The sequence below is a fragment of the Vulpes vulpes genome, chromosome 16 (genome assembly GCF_048418805.1).
Source record: "Vulpes vulpes isolate BD-2025 chromosome 16, VulVul3, whole genome shotgun sequence".
Lineage (NCBI taxonomy): Eukaryota > Metazoa > Chordata > Mammalia > Carnivora > Canidae > Vulpes > Vulpes vulpes.
The window spans coordinates 20,313,681-20,327,374 of record NC_132795.1 but is presented as its reverse complement, the minus strand read 5'-3'; the positions used below and the strand labels follow the sequence as shown (position 1 = coordinate 20,327,374).

The 13,694-nt window shown below is 36.8% G+C and overlaps 1 protein-coding gene across 13 annotated transcripts in view; it reads right to left on the bottom strand.

Annotated features, from left to right (window-relative positions):
- The window catches only part of C2CD6 (C2 calcium dependent domain containing 6), a 122,139-nt gene that overhangs the window by 80,018 nt on the left and 28,427 nt on the right, over positions 1-13,694 (bottom strand). For 2 of the 13 annotated variants that reach the window (XM_072741009.1, XM_072741003.1), the window contains exons 5-6: positions 8,257-8,403; positions 1,369-1,474 (exon numbers count right to left, since the gene is read on the bottom strand). In XM_072741009.1, the coding sequence (XP_072597110.1) occupies positions 1,369-1,474; positions 8,257-8,333 (183 nt within the window). In that variant the 5' untranslated portion in view covers positions 8,334-8,403. Of the gene's footprint in view, positions 1-1,368; positions 1,475-5,174; positions 5,327-8,256; positions 9,793-12,412; positions 12,493-13,694 lie in introns of those variants that run through there. The other 11 variants (XM_072741010.1, XM_072741011.1, XM_072741006.1 and 8 more) reach the window with 9 other exon arrangements.

Sequence of the window (13,694 nt, the reverse complement as noted above, 5' to 3'; positions counted from 1 at the left end):
GATCACTGACTCATAAAATACTGATCTTTTAATAAGAAAAAAAGTCCATAGTTCCTTTAATTAAGGGCTCCCCAAATTTTCCGTAAAATACTAATTCTGTATAAGTGCTAATTAATTTATCCTAAAGAAGTACCACTATGTCAAAATACGAGTCATGAAAAACATTAATATATCAGTGTGTTATGACTACCACTTCAAGGCTGTGACCTTAGTCAATGTTTTACTAATTCACTGAAATTTCTGTGAATCTCTATTGCTGGGCCAAAATGTATAGGTCAGACTGTATTTCTAAATATTATATTATCTAATAAAGATCTAGTATTCAATATTTAGAGCACTCTTATAACTCAACAATGAAAATACAAATAACGCAATTTAAAAATCAACAAAGGATTTAAATAAACATTTATCTAAAGAATATATACAAATGGCCAGTAAACACATGAAAATATGTTCACATCATTGGTTATCAGGGAAATGCAAATCAAAACCACAATGAGATACCACTTCAAACCCACTAGGATAGCTATAATTGAAACAAACAAAAAAAGCAAAATAACAAGTGTTGGAGAAGATATGGAACCTTCATACATTGCTAGTTGGATGTAAAATTGTGTAGCCACTATGGAAAACAGTTTGATAGTTCCTGAAAACGTTAAAAAAGGAACTACTGTTTGGTCCAACAATTCTACTTCTAGGTATATACCCAGAAGAATTAGAAACATATGCTCACAGAAGAATCTGCACACGAATATTCACAGCAGCATTATTCATGATGGCTAAAAAGTTGAGACAACTCAAATGTTCACCAACTGATAAGCAAAATGTGGTAAATACCCATTTAGTGGAATATTATTTGGCAGTAAAAAGAAACAAAGGATTGATACATGCTACAATGGGAATGAACCCTGAAAACCATGCCAAGTGAAAGAATTAAAGAATTATATATTATGATTCCATTCAAATGAAATGTTTAGAATAAGCAAATCTATAGTAACAGAAAGTAGAGTAGTTATTGTCTAGGGTCAGGGGGGCCTGGGAGGTTTGGTTAAGGGGTGTAGAGTTTCTTTCGTGAGTAATGAGAATATCTGAAAATTGATCATAGCAATGGACATACAACTCTGAATATACTAAAGGCCACTGAATTGTATGCTTTAAGTAGTTGATATTTTAACCAAGTTGTTAAAAAATGAAATCTTACAAATTAATAGTCAATATTTATGGAGTATCACATTAGCAAAACAGAAAAGTACATGAACGATGAAAGACATTCTATATATCAAGACGAAGCTATATCTCATCACTTTTAATTATCATAATCTTTTTAAATAAAAGTATTAGAAATTATATATGGAGAATGTTAATTACCTTACATTCTTTACGGGCAAATTTTGGGGTAAGAAGCCCTTCTAAATAGCTAGCTTTTTCCATCCATGTATTCAGATTTCTGTATTCTTTTTTCATTTTTTCCAGCCTAAAGAAATCAGTTATACACTTAAAAAGTGACAGATATGGTATGATTCACAAAAGAATACATTCAGTATGATCCACTTATAAAATATTCTAAAAGAGGCAAAGCAGCAATATACTGTTTAAGGATACCGTCAAAGAAAGGAAAAGGGATGATTACAACAAAAGTCAGGGCAACAGTTACCTAAGGATAGATTGAGGAGAGGATGGAATCTCATAAGGGCACACAAAACACATTTGTGATATTGGTGTTCTATTCCTTTAAGTTTTTATTTAAATTCCAGTTAACATACAGTGTCATACTAGTTTCAGGTGTACGACTTAGTGATTCAACACTTCCATACAATACCCGATGCTCATCACAAGTGTACTCCTTAATCTCCATCACCTATTTAATCCATCCCTCCCACCCAGCTCCCCACTGCCAACCATCAGTCTGTTCTTTATACTTAAGAAACTGTTTTTTGCTTTCTTTTTTTCCATGATCATTTGTTTTGTCTCTTAAATTCCACATAGGAGTGAAATAATATGGCATTTGTCTTTCTCTGACTTGTTTTGCTTACCATAATACTCTCTACCTTCATCTATGTTGTTGCAAGTGGCAAGAATCCTTTATTTTTTATAGCTCAGTAAAATTTCATTGTGTATATATACATATATATACACAGTCAATGGATATTTGGGTTCTTTCCATAATTTGGCTACTGTTAATAATGCTGCTATAAATATTGGGGTGCATGTACACCTCTGAATTAGCAGTTTTTAATCTCTGGGTAAGTATCTAGTAGTGCAATTGCTGGATCCTAGGGTAGTCCTACTTTTAACTTTTTGAGGAAATTTCATGCTGTTTTCCAAAATGGCTGTACTAGTTTGCATTCCCACCAACAGTATAAGAAAGTTCCCCTTTATTCCACATCCTTGCCAACACTTGTTTCTTGTGTTAATTTTAGCCATTCTGACAGATGTGAGGTGATATTTCATTGTTTTGACTTGTATTTCCCTGATGAGGAGTGGTATTGAGCATTTTTTCATGTGTCTGTTAGCCATCTGGATGTCTTATTTGGAAAAATGTCTATTCATGTCTTCTGCCCATTTCTTAACTGGATTATCTGGTTTTGGGGTGTTGAATTGTGTAAGTTCTTTATATATTTTAGATATTAGCCCTTTATCAGATATATATAATTTGTAAATATCTTCTCCCATTCAGTAGGTGGCCTTTTTGTTTTGTCAATTGTTTCCCTCCCTGCATAGAAGCTTATTTTATTTTGATGATGTCCCAATAGGTGATTTTTGGGTTTGTCTCCCTTGCATCAGGAGACATATTTAGTAAGAAGTTGCTATGAGCCAATACCATAGAACTCACTGCCTCTGTTCTCCTCTAAGATTTTAATGAATTCCTGTCTCACACTTAGGTTTTTAATCCATTTTGAATTTATTTTTGTATATAGTGTTAAAGGGGTTCAATTTCATTCTTTTTGCATATTGCTGTCCAGTTTTCACAACTTTGTTGAAGAGAGCATCTTTTTTTCCATTGGATATTTCCCTGCTTTGTCAAAGATTAACTGACCATATAGTTGTAGATTAATCTTTGGGTTTTCTACTCTGTTCCATTGATCTATGTGTCCGTTTCTGTGCCCATCCTATACTGTCTTGATTACTACAGCTTTGTAAGATAACTTGAAGTCTAGAATTGTGATGCCTCCAGCTTTGCTTTCCTTTTTCAAGGTTGCTTTGGCTATTTGGGGTCTTTTGTGGTTCCATACAAATTTGAGGGTTGTTTGTTCTATGAAAAATGCTGTTAGTATTTTCTAGGGATTGCATTAAATGTGTAAATTGTTTTGGGCAGCATAGACATTTTAACAATATTCATTCTTCTGATCCATGAACATGGAATGTTTTCTCATTTCTTTGTTTCATCTTCATTTTCTTTCATCAGTGTTTTCTAGTTTTCAGAGTATAGGTCCTTTACCTCTTTGGTTAGGTTTACTTTTAAGTGTATTATGGTTTCTGGTGCAATTGTAAATGGGATTAATTCCTTGACTTCTCTTTCAGCTGCTTCCTTATTGGTGTATAGAAATGCAACAGATTTCTGTCTGTTGATTTTTGTATCCTGTGACTCTACTCAATTCATGTATCACTTCTAACAATTTTTTGGTGGAGTCCTCTGAGTTTTCTATATCGAGTATCATGTCATCTGCAAATAGTGATAGTTTTACTTCTTCCTTGCCAATTTAGATGCCTTTTATTTCTTTTTTCTTGTCTGACTGCTGTGGCTAGGATTTCCAATATGGCAATGTTGTATTTCTTTTATTTTTTTTTTAAGATTTTATTTATTTTATTTGAGAGAGAGAACAAAAGTACATGTTTGAGTCGGGTAAAGGGTATAAGGGGAAGGGGAAGAGAAAATCTCAAGCAGACTCCATGTGGAGCTTGGAGCATGGAGCCTGACACAGGGCTCTACCTCATGACTCTGAGATCATGACCTGAGTCAAAACCAAGAGGTAGAAGCTTAACCAACTGAACTATCCAGGTGCCCCAATGTTGTATTTCTTAACTTGAATTATAAATATCTAGGCAGTAGTCTTATTATTTTTATTTAAGCTATACATGCATGTTTTAGAAGTTATTCAATATATATTGGTCTCATTATTTAAGCTTATATATACATATATGTTATCCAATATATACATATTTTCTGCAACAAAAGAAAAAATAGGAATTCAGCTTCTAAAAAAAAAAAAAAAAAAAAAAAAGGAATTCAGCTTCTAATCCAAGAAATTTAAAAAAGCTTTAGTCATCTAAAGATGTAACTGACAAGAATTCAACAGAAAAAAGTGAATGTTTCCCAGAAGACACTATTACCTTGATAATAAACCCTAATAAGAACCCTAATAAGGACATTATAAAACAGGAAAATTAGTCTAATCTCATTCATGAACATAGATGTAAATGTTACAAATAAATCTAACTTTAGTACAAAAGTCTAATAGTATAGAGAAAAGATAATATATCATGAACAAGTTGGATTTATCCCAGGTATACAAGGATATTTTGATGTTAACATTAGAAAATATAAATACAATTTGACCAATTAAAAGGGAAAGAACATTTGGCAAAATCTAACATCCATTTATGATTTTAAAGAAACTAAGAAAACTAGGAACAAATGGAATGATTTACATAGCCTGGTATAGCTTATCTATATTTAAAAAACCCTATATAAGTAAATGCTCTTAACTATTAAATGCTAGAAGTGTTGCCTTTAAAGATCATGAACAAAACAAGGATGTCCATCCTTGCCATTTATATTAGACACTGACTGGAACTTCTAGCTAGCATAATAAGAAAGCAAAATTAAAGAGTTAAGTACTGGAGATAAAAAAATAGTTATTTGTAGGTATGACTGTTTAAATAAATTCTCTCAAATGATACTATAGATAAATCATTATAAATATGAAAGTTTAGACAAAGGGGAAATTCTAGAAGATAAGGCCAGCAGGGATAATTTTAAAATCTTCTCAAATCTTTATGTAAAAACATTCAGAGTAGCTCAATAGCAAACCCAAGAACATATGGGCAACATTTATAACACAATCATATGACAAGGCATCTCTATGAACCCCAAAACATATACATAAGACCTTCAAGGTATTGGTGTACATATGTCAAAAAGCAACAGGTATAAACGGGGCATCTGGTGGCACCTGGATAGCTTAGTTGGTTGGGCATCCAACTCTTGATTTCAGCTCTGGTCATGATCTCAGAGTCCTGAGATTGTGCCCCACATGGAGCTCTGCACTCAGCAAGGAGTCTGCTTGGGTTTCTCTCCCTCTGTCAGTCCCCCAGCTTGCACTCTCTAAATAACGAAATCTTAAAATAAATGGAAAGAGGAGCATCTGATGGACCTGAAAATAAGAAAACCCCAAAATAGCCAACAGGTAGTCATGGGAAATTACAGCAGGCCAATTTGAGAAAAGCAGTTGAAACTGGGAGCATTTTGCTTTTTCCAATAGCAAAGTGAGAACAGAGGAATCATGGTAAACATTAAAAGGACTGGAGCAGTCTAACCACTGTGAATACTCAAAACTGACCAACCAGGTCTCTAGTCCAGGGCATGGCCCCAGAAAATCTTAGAAAACAACTCATTTTTTAACACCAAATGAAAACATCAATAGTGGGAGCTCTGTGAAACTCTAAGTTTTCTAAACCAAATCTCCTATAAAAAATTTCAGGAAAATTAATTCCATATAAAATAGAGTAAGAGAAAACTACCAGTGCCAAATTCCAAAGTAGTTATAAGAACAAGAAAATAAGGAACAGAGTAACATCCCTAGACTTTGAAAGCATGCAAGAAAAATACATGTGAGTCAGTGAGCACAGATAGGAGCAAGACGATTCACTGGGACCCATTTTGCTAGGAAAAGGCAGATCAGCTGGTGAAGTTACATGAGAGAAATTAGAGCAGTGGCTGTCACTGTCACTATGAGCTATATAAGTTGAGGTTCTGCAGCTGGAGACACTCTGTTTAAATGCTGAAGCAATTACAAGGATCCAGTTGTAAACTATTAGGTAAGACATTAAGGAAATTAGCAATTTCCAGGGGTGGGTTCTTTTTTTAAGATTTTATTTATTTATTCATGAGAGATGAGAGAAAGAGAGAGAGAGGCAAAGACACAGGCAGAGGGAGAAGCAGGGTTCCGTGCGGGGAACTTGATGCAGGACTCGATCCCGGGGTCTCCAGGATCACACCCTGGGCTGAAGGCGGCGCTAAACCACTGAGCCACCCAGGCTGCCCCAGCAATTTCCAGTTTAAGATGGTGGCGAGGAAGCTCCTGAACTCACCTCCTCCCATGTATGCACTGTACCTACAGTTATACAAAGAGCAATTCTCTCTGAAAAAAAGAAATAAGCTGAGTAACTCCTACACATCGTGCAAATAAGAAATGACTCACATCCATGGGAAAGGATGAGGCACATACCATAAGCCCCACCCCTGGCACAGTGTCACACAATTGGGACAGAACTCCCAACTCCCAACTCCCAGGGTCCCCCTGAGGAGAAAAAGGGTTGGACAACACATACAGCATCCCAACTTTCAAGACTCCCAACTTTTATCTTTCAGAATAGCAAGATAAAACTTCAAGACTCCCATCAGGACAGGCCCCCAAAGCTCCTATTTCTGAAAGCTTGTGACCACAAGACCCATAAGGCTACAGAAAAAAAAAAAAGTTTTTAACAGGTTTGCTAGGATTTACTATGCTGTCCGCTCAGGGCTCAGCACAGAAGGAGTGGTACAAAAATAAGTTCATCTCCCTGTTATTTCCCAAAAGATGCCTACTGCATTCTTTAAAAGCTGCTACCTGGAGTTGACTGAAATCCTTCTTGAGATCTCTGGAAGCCAGCAGATGCTATCTCCTTCTCCTTAGAGAAGTCTAGAGACCGATCCAAACCATCAGTATCTCCCTGGAAGGAGCTTATACAGACATCTGGCACCCCAGACTTTGTGGCTATTGCCAAAGAGATGGGCCCCTGGATTGTTTGGCTGCCATAGCCAATAGGGCTTGCATTCACCAGTCCCACAGAACTTCAGCACACAAAGAAGCAGTTCCTAACAGGTCCAGGAATGACTTCCACTCCAGTGGCTATATCCACAGGCCTAGCACAAAGGGAGCAGACAAGAAAGCTCATCTTCTAGTTTCTCCATGGAAGGGCTCTAGTTACATATTTGCCCAACAGCTGCCTGGGGTTCAGCTGCTGGTCAGCCTTAATCTAGTGGCTGACTGAGATTCTCCTCTTTGAGATACTGACAAGTCTTGAAACACTGAACAACTGAAAGCTGCTAAGAAAAAAAGAAATCAGCCTGGACAATCACAAAGTTTGAGAGACACCCAAGAGCTTGGGCTGGGTTCATTGATGAGGTGGTTCATTTCCTATATGAGACCACTCCATCAAGACTACGAAACGTGGCAGTTTTATCTAATGGTCAGAAACCAACACAGAGAGTCAGGATAAATGAAGAGGATAACAAGAACAGAATAGCAAGATAAAACTTCAGAACGTAAGTTTCAAAGAAATAAATAAGAAAAAAACAGACCTTAATAAAATCTGATTTACCTGATATAAAATTCAAAATAGTGATCATAAAGATGCTCACTGAGGTCAGGAGAAAAATTCATAAACAGAACAAGAATTGCAACAAAGAGATATAAAATATAGGAAAGTACCAAACAGAAATCATAGAGCTAAAGAACAAAATAACTGGACTGAAAAATTCAATAGGATTCAAGAGCACTAGATGTAGAAGAAAGGATTGGCAAACTCAAAGACAAGGCAAAGGAATTTATTCAATCAGAAGAGCAAAAAAAAAAAAAAAAAAAAAGAATGAAAAAAAGTAAAGATAGCTTAAAGGATTTATTTATAGGACACAACAAAGTGTACCACCATATGTATTACAGGGGCACTAGACACTGACTTTTCCTTTTTTTTCTTTTTAAGATTTTATTTGTTTATTCATGAGAGACAGAGAGAGAGGCAGAGACACAGGCAGAAGGAGAAGTAGGCTCCATGCAGGGAGCCAGACATGGGACTCGATCCTGGGACTCCAGGATCATGCCCTGGGTCAAAGGCAGGCGCTAAACCACTGAGCCACCCAGGATCCCCAACACTGACTTTTCCAAACAAATACCTAAAACCCATGTCCCAAAAGAAAAAATTAACGTACCACTAACACATAAATAAGATGAAGATTTTTTTTTCTTTTTTTTTTTTTTTTTTTTTTTTTTTTACCTTTCCCGAGGTTGTTGCTGAAGTTTTTCAAGTCGCAGTACAGGTGGCTGGTTGGACTGGGACACTGCAGGTGGCATCCCAACGGTAACATTCAGGTCTGGGGATAGGAATGCTGGATATTCTATTGGTTGTGGTGTAATAACATTTCTGCCAAATGGTTATAATGTTAAATATTGCAATTATACAAAAGTACACTTAAAATCATTCTCTCTTGTACACTGTAGCTCATCTATCTACCTTGAACCATCAGAAGGTAGAGCTAGGAAAAAAGACAAAGGTCAGACATCCTGACAGAAGTACTCTCTTGAACACTCTTACTATTAAGATGGGCAGCAGGGATGAGAAAGGAGATAAGGACCTGAAGTTCTAATGAGAAGTCGAAAGTGTTTGAGCCCAGACCTCTCTTCCAATCTCTAGATCCAAATCTCTATTTTGCAGCTTAGTCAAGTGAAATTGATCATCACAAGTCCACCCACCCCTTATCAACCTGGCACCCTTAAGCCTATCTATCTTTAAAACATATTTAATCTCTAAATGAGAACAATAACACGTCATAATTCCACTTAACATGATACAACTATCCTGCATACAACCAAAAATTCACTAACCTCTTCCCCAGAAAAGAATATAAAGTCTTTGGGTGATGTTTACTTTTCTTAATATCCTGAAACTTAAATAGTATGATCTAAATTTAACAATATTAAGTGTTACAGTATAAAGTCAATATAGCTAATGTTACATGATAAGGGGATATGAGAGAGAAGAAAATATATTTGCTATGTAAATGTAAATATGCTAGTTTTAAACCCATCCTGTGATTATTTCCCCAGTTCCAGATTGCATATTTGGAATCGACAAACTTAGCAGTTGGTGAATCCCTACAATGGTTTCCTGTCTTGTGGACTGAGGGATATTATGGTGGGAAAGTCCAAATGGAAGCCACTAGAGAGCTACCTCCATCTAAGAAAATAGTTAAGTCAAAAGCAATACCACATTCATGGAGGGATTGCAGAGATTAGTAAATATATGCTATGTAAATATATTTTTCAGGTCACTTGATAAATGGGCCAGGGTAGTACACCCAAATAATAAATCCAAAAGACCCCACCAGGTATTGTGCTTTTGTTTTGGTTCTAGGAGGGGCCAGATACAACTACTTATCCTCCACCTTAGCAGGTGCAGGACCACTGGATCCTAAAAACTTCAATGAAGACTACTAAATTTTTGTCAGAATTCCTCCCACCCTCTGATATGCAAATATCTTATCAGAAGTCTAGATTAGTTGCTATTTTCTATTTACCAGGTCCAATCAGCATAACGGTTATCACTGTAATGGACCTGTGTGATATCTTGTATTAGGGAAAGGCAATCAAGATACCTGTGAACTATGGGACACCTGAGTGGCTCAGTCAGTTAAGCATCTGACTCTTGGTTTCAGCTCAGATCATGATCTCAGGGATGTGGGACCAAGCCCTGTGTCAGGCTCCGTGCTCAGTGTGGGGACTGACTGCTTGGGACGTTTTCTCTCCCTCTCTCTCTGCTCCTCCCCCATGCTCTCTCTTTAAAATGAATAAATCTTGTTTAAAAAATTCCTGTGAACTTAATTAATGACATAGGCTGGAGAAGTTAATATACCTGAGGTAGGACAGTGAAGGTATTTTGCTTGGCCTTACCAGATCAAAGAAACTACTTCTGATGGTCTTTATATGAGCAAAATAGCATTTGCCAGATCAACAGTTGCATACCAGGTACCAGGGGATGTGTTAATTTGCTCAAGCAATGAAACCACATCTGGTACAGCGGCTGCAATTGGAATCACAGCCTGGTTAACCTTACAACAACCTACTATCATTCTCCGAGATATTTTATGCATAGGCCAAAATAAGTGAGCTAAATGGGGATGTGATGGGAATCACCACCCCTGCGTCTTTCAAGTCCTTGATAATGGCACTAATCTCTGCAATCCCTCCATGAATGTGGTATTGCTTTTGGCTTAACTATTTTCTTAGATGGAGGTAGCTCTCTAGTTTTTTCATTTTTACTTTTATTCACTTGATATAGAACTTCTCTGCTTATACAAATTAAGTAAGAATTTAGTAGGCTCCCTATACATTTTATTTCTAGGAACTAGAAATGATCAACTAGCCAATGTCAGAGGTCTGTGTGAGTCAAACTATTCTGATTACTGCTTTGACTCTACTGTCCATTGCAATAACCACGCCATCTTGCCCTAGGTGGTTGTGGGCCATCACTTGGCCCTGTCACTTCAGGACGCTATATTCCCATTGCATTTAGGTTTCCCAGTTCAGTGACCACAGCTCCCACTGTAAGGTCTGCCTAACAGAGAAGAGCAATCACATAGCTCTTCAGGGGGGGCTGCCCTCACAAATTTACTTCTCACAGTCATGGTGAAAGGTGTATCTTCTGGAACCTCCCAGGGTGAGTGAGTAAGTCTTAAAAAGAAATCTATACCAACATCACCATCTCTCTAACCCTTTGAATATCTTCCTCCTACATTAAACCAAGGCAGGTTTGGCATTTCCAATTCATCCATGTAGGCATCTTTTGGTTCATGTTTCTGCAACCAAACAACCAAATCCAGTCTTTTCTAACCCTTTTATCTGAAACATTAAATGCAGAATCTCTGCTTAGTGAGTCCATTTCAATAAATTTGCTGTGACCCAACTTTTATGTTCCTTTCACCATTATCCCACACGCTATGTCCCACAGTTCTTTATGTTTACCTCTAGGAGGGTTCTTATCTCATTTGTATTATAATAATCTCTTTTCACAAGTTACCTTTGCACTAAACCATGAGCTACCAGAGGGCAGGGACCAGGTCTTACTTATTTTACTATTTGCAATGGCTTGGAGGTATAGTAGATATTTAATTAATGCTTATTGAATCAATCAGTGAATAAAGAAATAATGATTGATAAACATAAAACATCCAAATTTTACTATTTCAACAAATGACCAGTATCAAGTGAACAAAATTTATCTTTAATGATAATACCCAGTATTGGTGAGACTCTAGGACAATAAGCATTTCAGAATATAAATTCCCATCCTATACCCAATTCCCTCAATTCCATTTTCTCTATTTCTTATTCTTGGATAGCACCATAGATTAAATTTCCATCTCAGGTGCTCATTTCTCTTTAATCTATTTTTATTGTTGAAATTTTAAGAGTAGTTGACATATTTTAAGTTACTTTTGGTTTGCTAACGACATTTTTGTTTTTTGGGTTTTTTAGAGATTTTAATTATTTATTCATGAGAGACACAGAGAGAGAGAGAGAGAGAGAGGCAGAGACACAGGCAGAGGGAGAAGCAGGCCCCATGCAGGGAGCCTGATGTGGGACCCGATCCCAGGACTCCAGGATCCCTGGGCCAAAGGCAGGTGCTAAACCACTGAGGCACCTAGGGATCCCTGCTAATGATATTTTTTAACATGAACTTTTTACTAAAGATTTAGAAGTAACCATTAGAATGTGTGGAATGGAGGTAACCCTACTATACTGTAAGGAAAACTGACAATTAAATAGACACTTTGATCTTATAAATCCCTCACCTCCTTCTAGAAAAGGGTACCTCACTAGCCAACTTTCCTTATTTTTTTTTTTTTCCAACTTTCCTTATTATCTTAACCCTGCCTTCCCTCCTTCAGCCATGAAGATGACACTCTCTTTTATCTCATCTCGAGGCCTCTTCACCTCCTTTCTCCAAGGCTATACCCAGGAACCCAAGATTTCTCCCACCTTAGTAAGCAAAAACTATTCATTGCTCTCTTTACCTTGGAGTCTAGCCCATTCTGGCTATGTCTTAAGACAATCAAAATGGCGGGATGCCTGGGTAGCTCAGCAGTTAAGTGCCTGCCTCTGGCCCAGGGTGTGATCCTGAAGTCCCAGGATCGAGTCCCAGGATCAAGTCCCAGGATCGAGTCCCAGGATCAAGTCCCAGGATCGGGCTCCCTGCATGGAGTTTGCTTCTCCCTCTGTCTGTGTCTCTGCCTCTCTCTCTTTCTGTGTCTCTCATGATTAAATAAATAAAATCTTTAAAAAAAAAAAAAAGGCAATCAAAATGGTCCATCAAATGGATTAAATGTTTTAATGCTACATAATCTGATTGTGTAAATAAGACTTCAAACACTTACATCACAGGATCTATTCTCTCTGGAGGTGGTGCAATATTCATAAACATGGATGGCTCAATAATTTTCTGAAGAGGTTTTAACTGAAGAAAATGGTAAGCGTATTTTAACACTGCTTAGTTACAATTATAGTTCACTCTAAAGAAAATGGTAAGCATATTTTAACACTGCTTAGTTACAATTATAGTTCACTCTAATACTATCGTCTGGGACTACAGAATAGGCCTTAAATACGTATAAAAAGAAATGGAACTAAGAGAGGAAGAAAGAACTACCATTTATTGACACTAGGTATCTGCCAAGAACCTTGAATCTGTAATATTATTTTTAATTCTCTCAATAATCCTATGATGTAGGTAACTGTGTCCATTCTACAAAAAATGCTGAGGATCAGTAATTTGTTCAAGGTTACCCAATACACACCAGAGCCAGGATTTGAATGCAGCTTTATCTGCCCCCAGTGTTGTACTCTTTTTACATTATCAAGACAGGTGAGTAGGGGTCTATATTACTGAAAAGTTCATAGACATAGGGATCACTGGGTGGCTCAGCGGTTTAGCGCCTGCCTTTGGCCCAGGGCGTGATCTTGGAGTCCTGGGATCAAGTCCCACATCAGGCTCCCTGCATGGGGCCTGCTTCTCCCTCTGCCGGTGTCTCTGCCTCTCTCTCTCTCTCTCTCTCATGAATAAATAAATTAAAAAAAAAAGTTCATAGACATAAAATCAAAATCAATAATTTTTATTAAATTTCTCACTCTTTTCCACACAATATCTGTTTCTTGTTTTCAGTAGAATCTACCTACGTAAAACAAAACTTGCCTAGTTTTTTTTTTTTTTTTAAACTTGCCTAGTTTTATCTGAAAAGGAGATATCTCCCCAAAAATGTGATTATTACATGTTTTACTTATATTCAGACACAAAACCTACCTCTGAAGTTGGTGCTTATAAACTATGTCATGAAAGGGACTAATCAGTTACAGTCCCTACAAGGCCCAATTCATAAGAAAATAAATAGGCAGAAGGAATAGAAAGAAAAATCAAAGAAGGAAAAAAGATTGTGCTTAGTGGCTTTATTCTGTGTATTACTTAGTTCTGATTCGAAATGCATTAAAAATCATTATGATGTACCACAGGCAAAATTTTAGAATAACATTTTACCTGGGGTTACTTAGTAAACATAATGGCAGACTGTTTAATAAGAGTAATATACCCACTCTCAATTCCTAATAAAAAAGACAACCAAGACTATAAAAAATAGCAAAAAAATGAAATGAAAAATTATATGC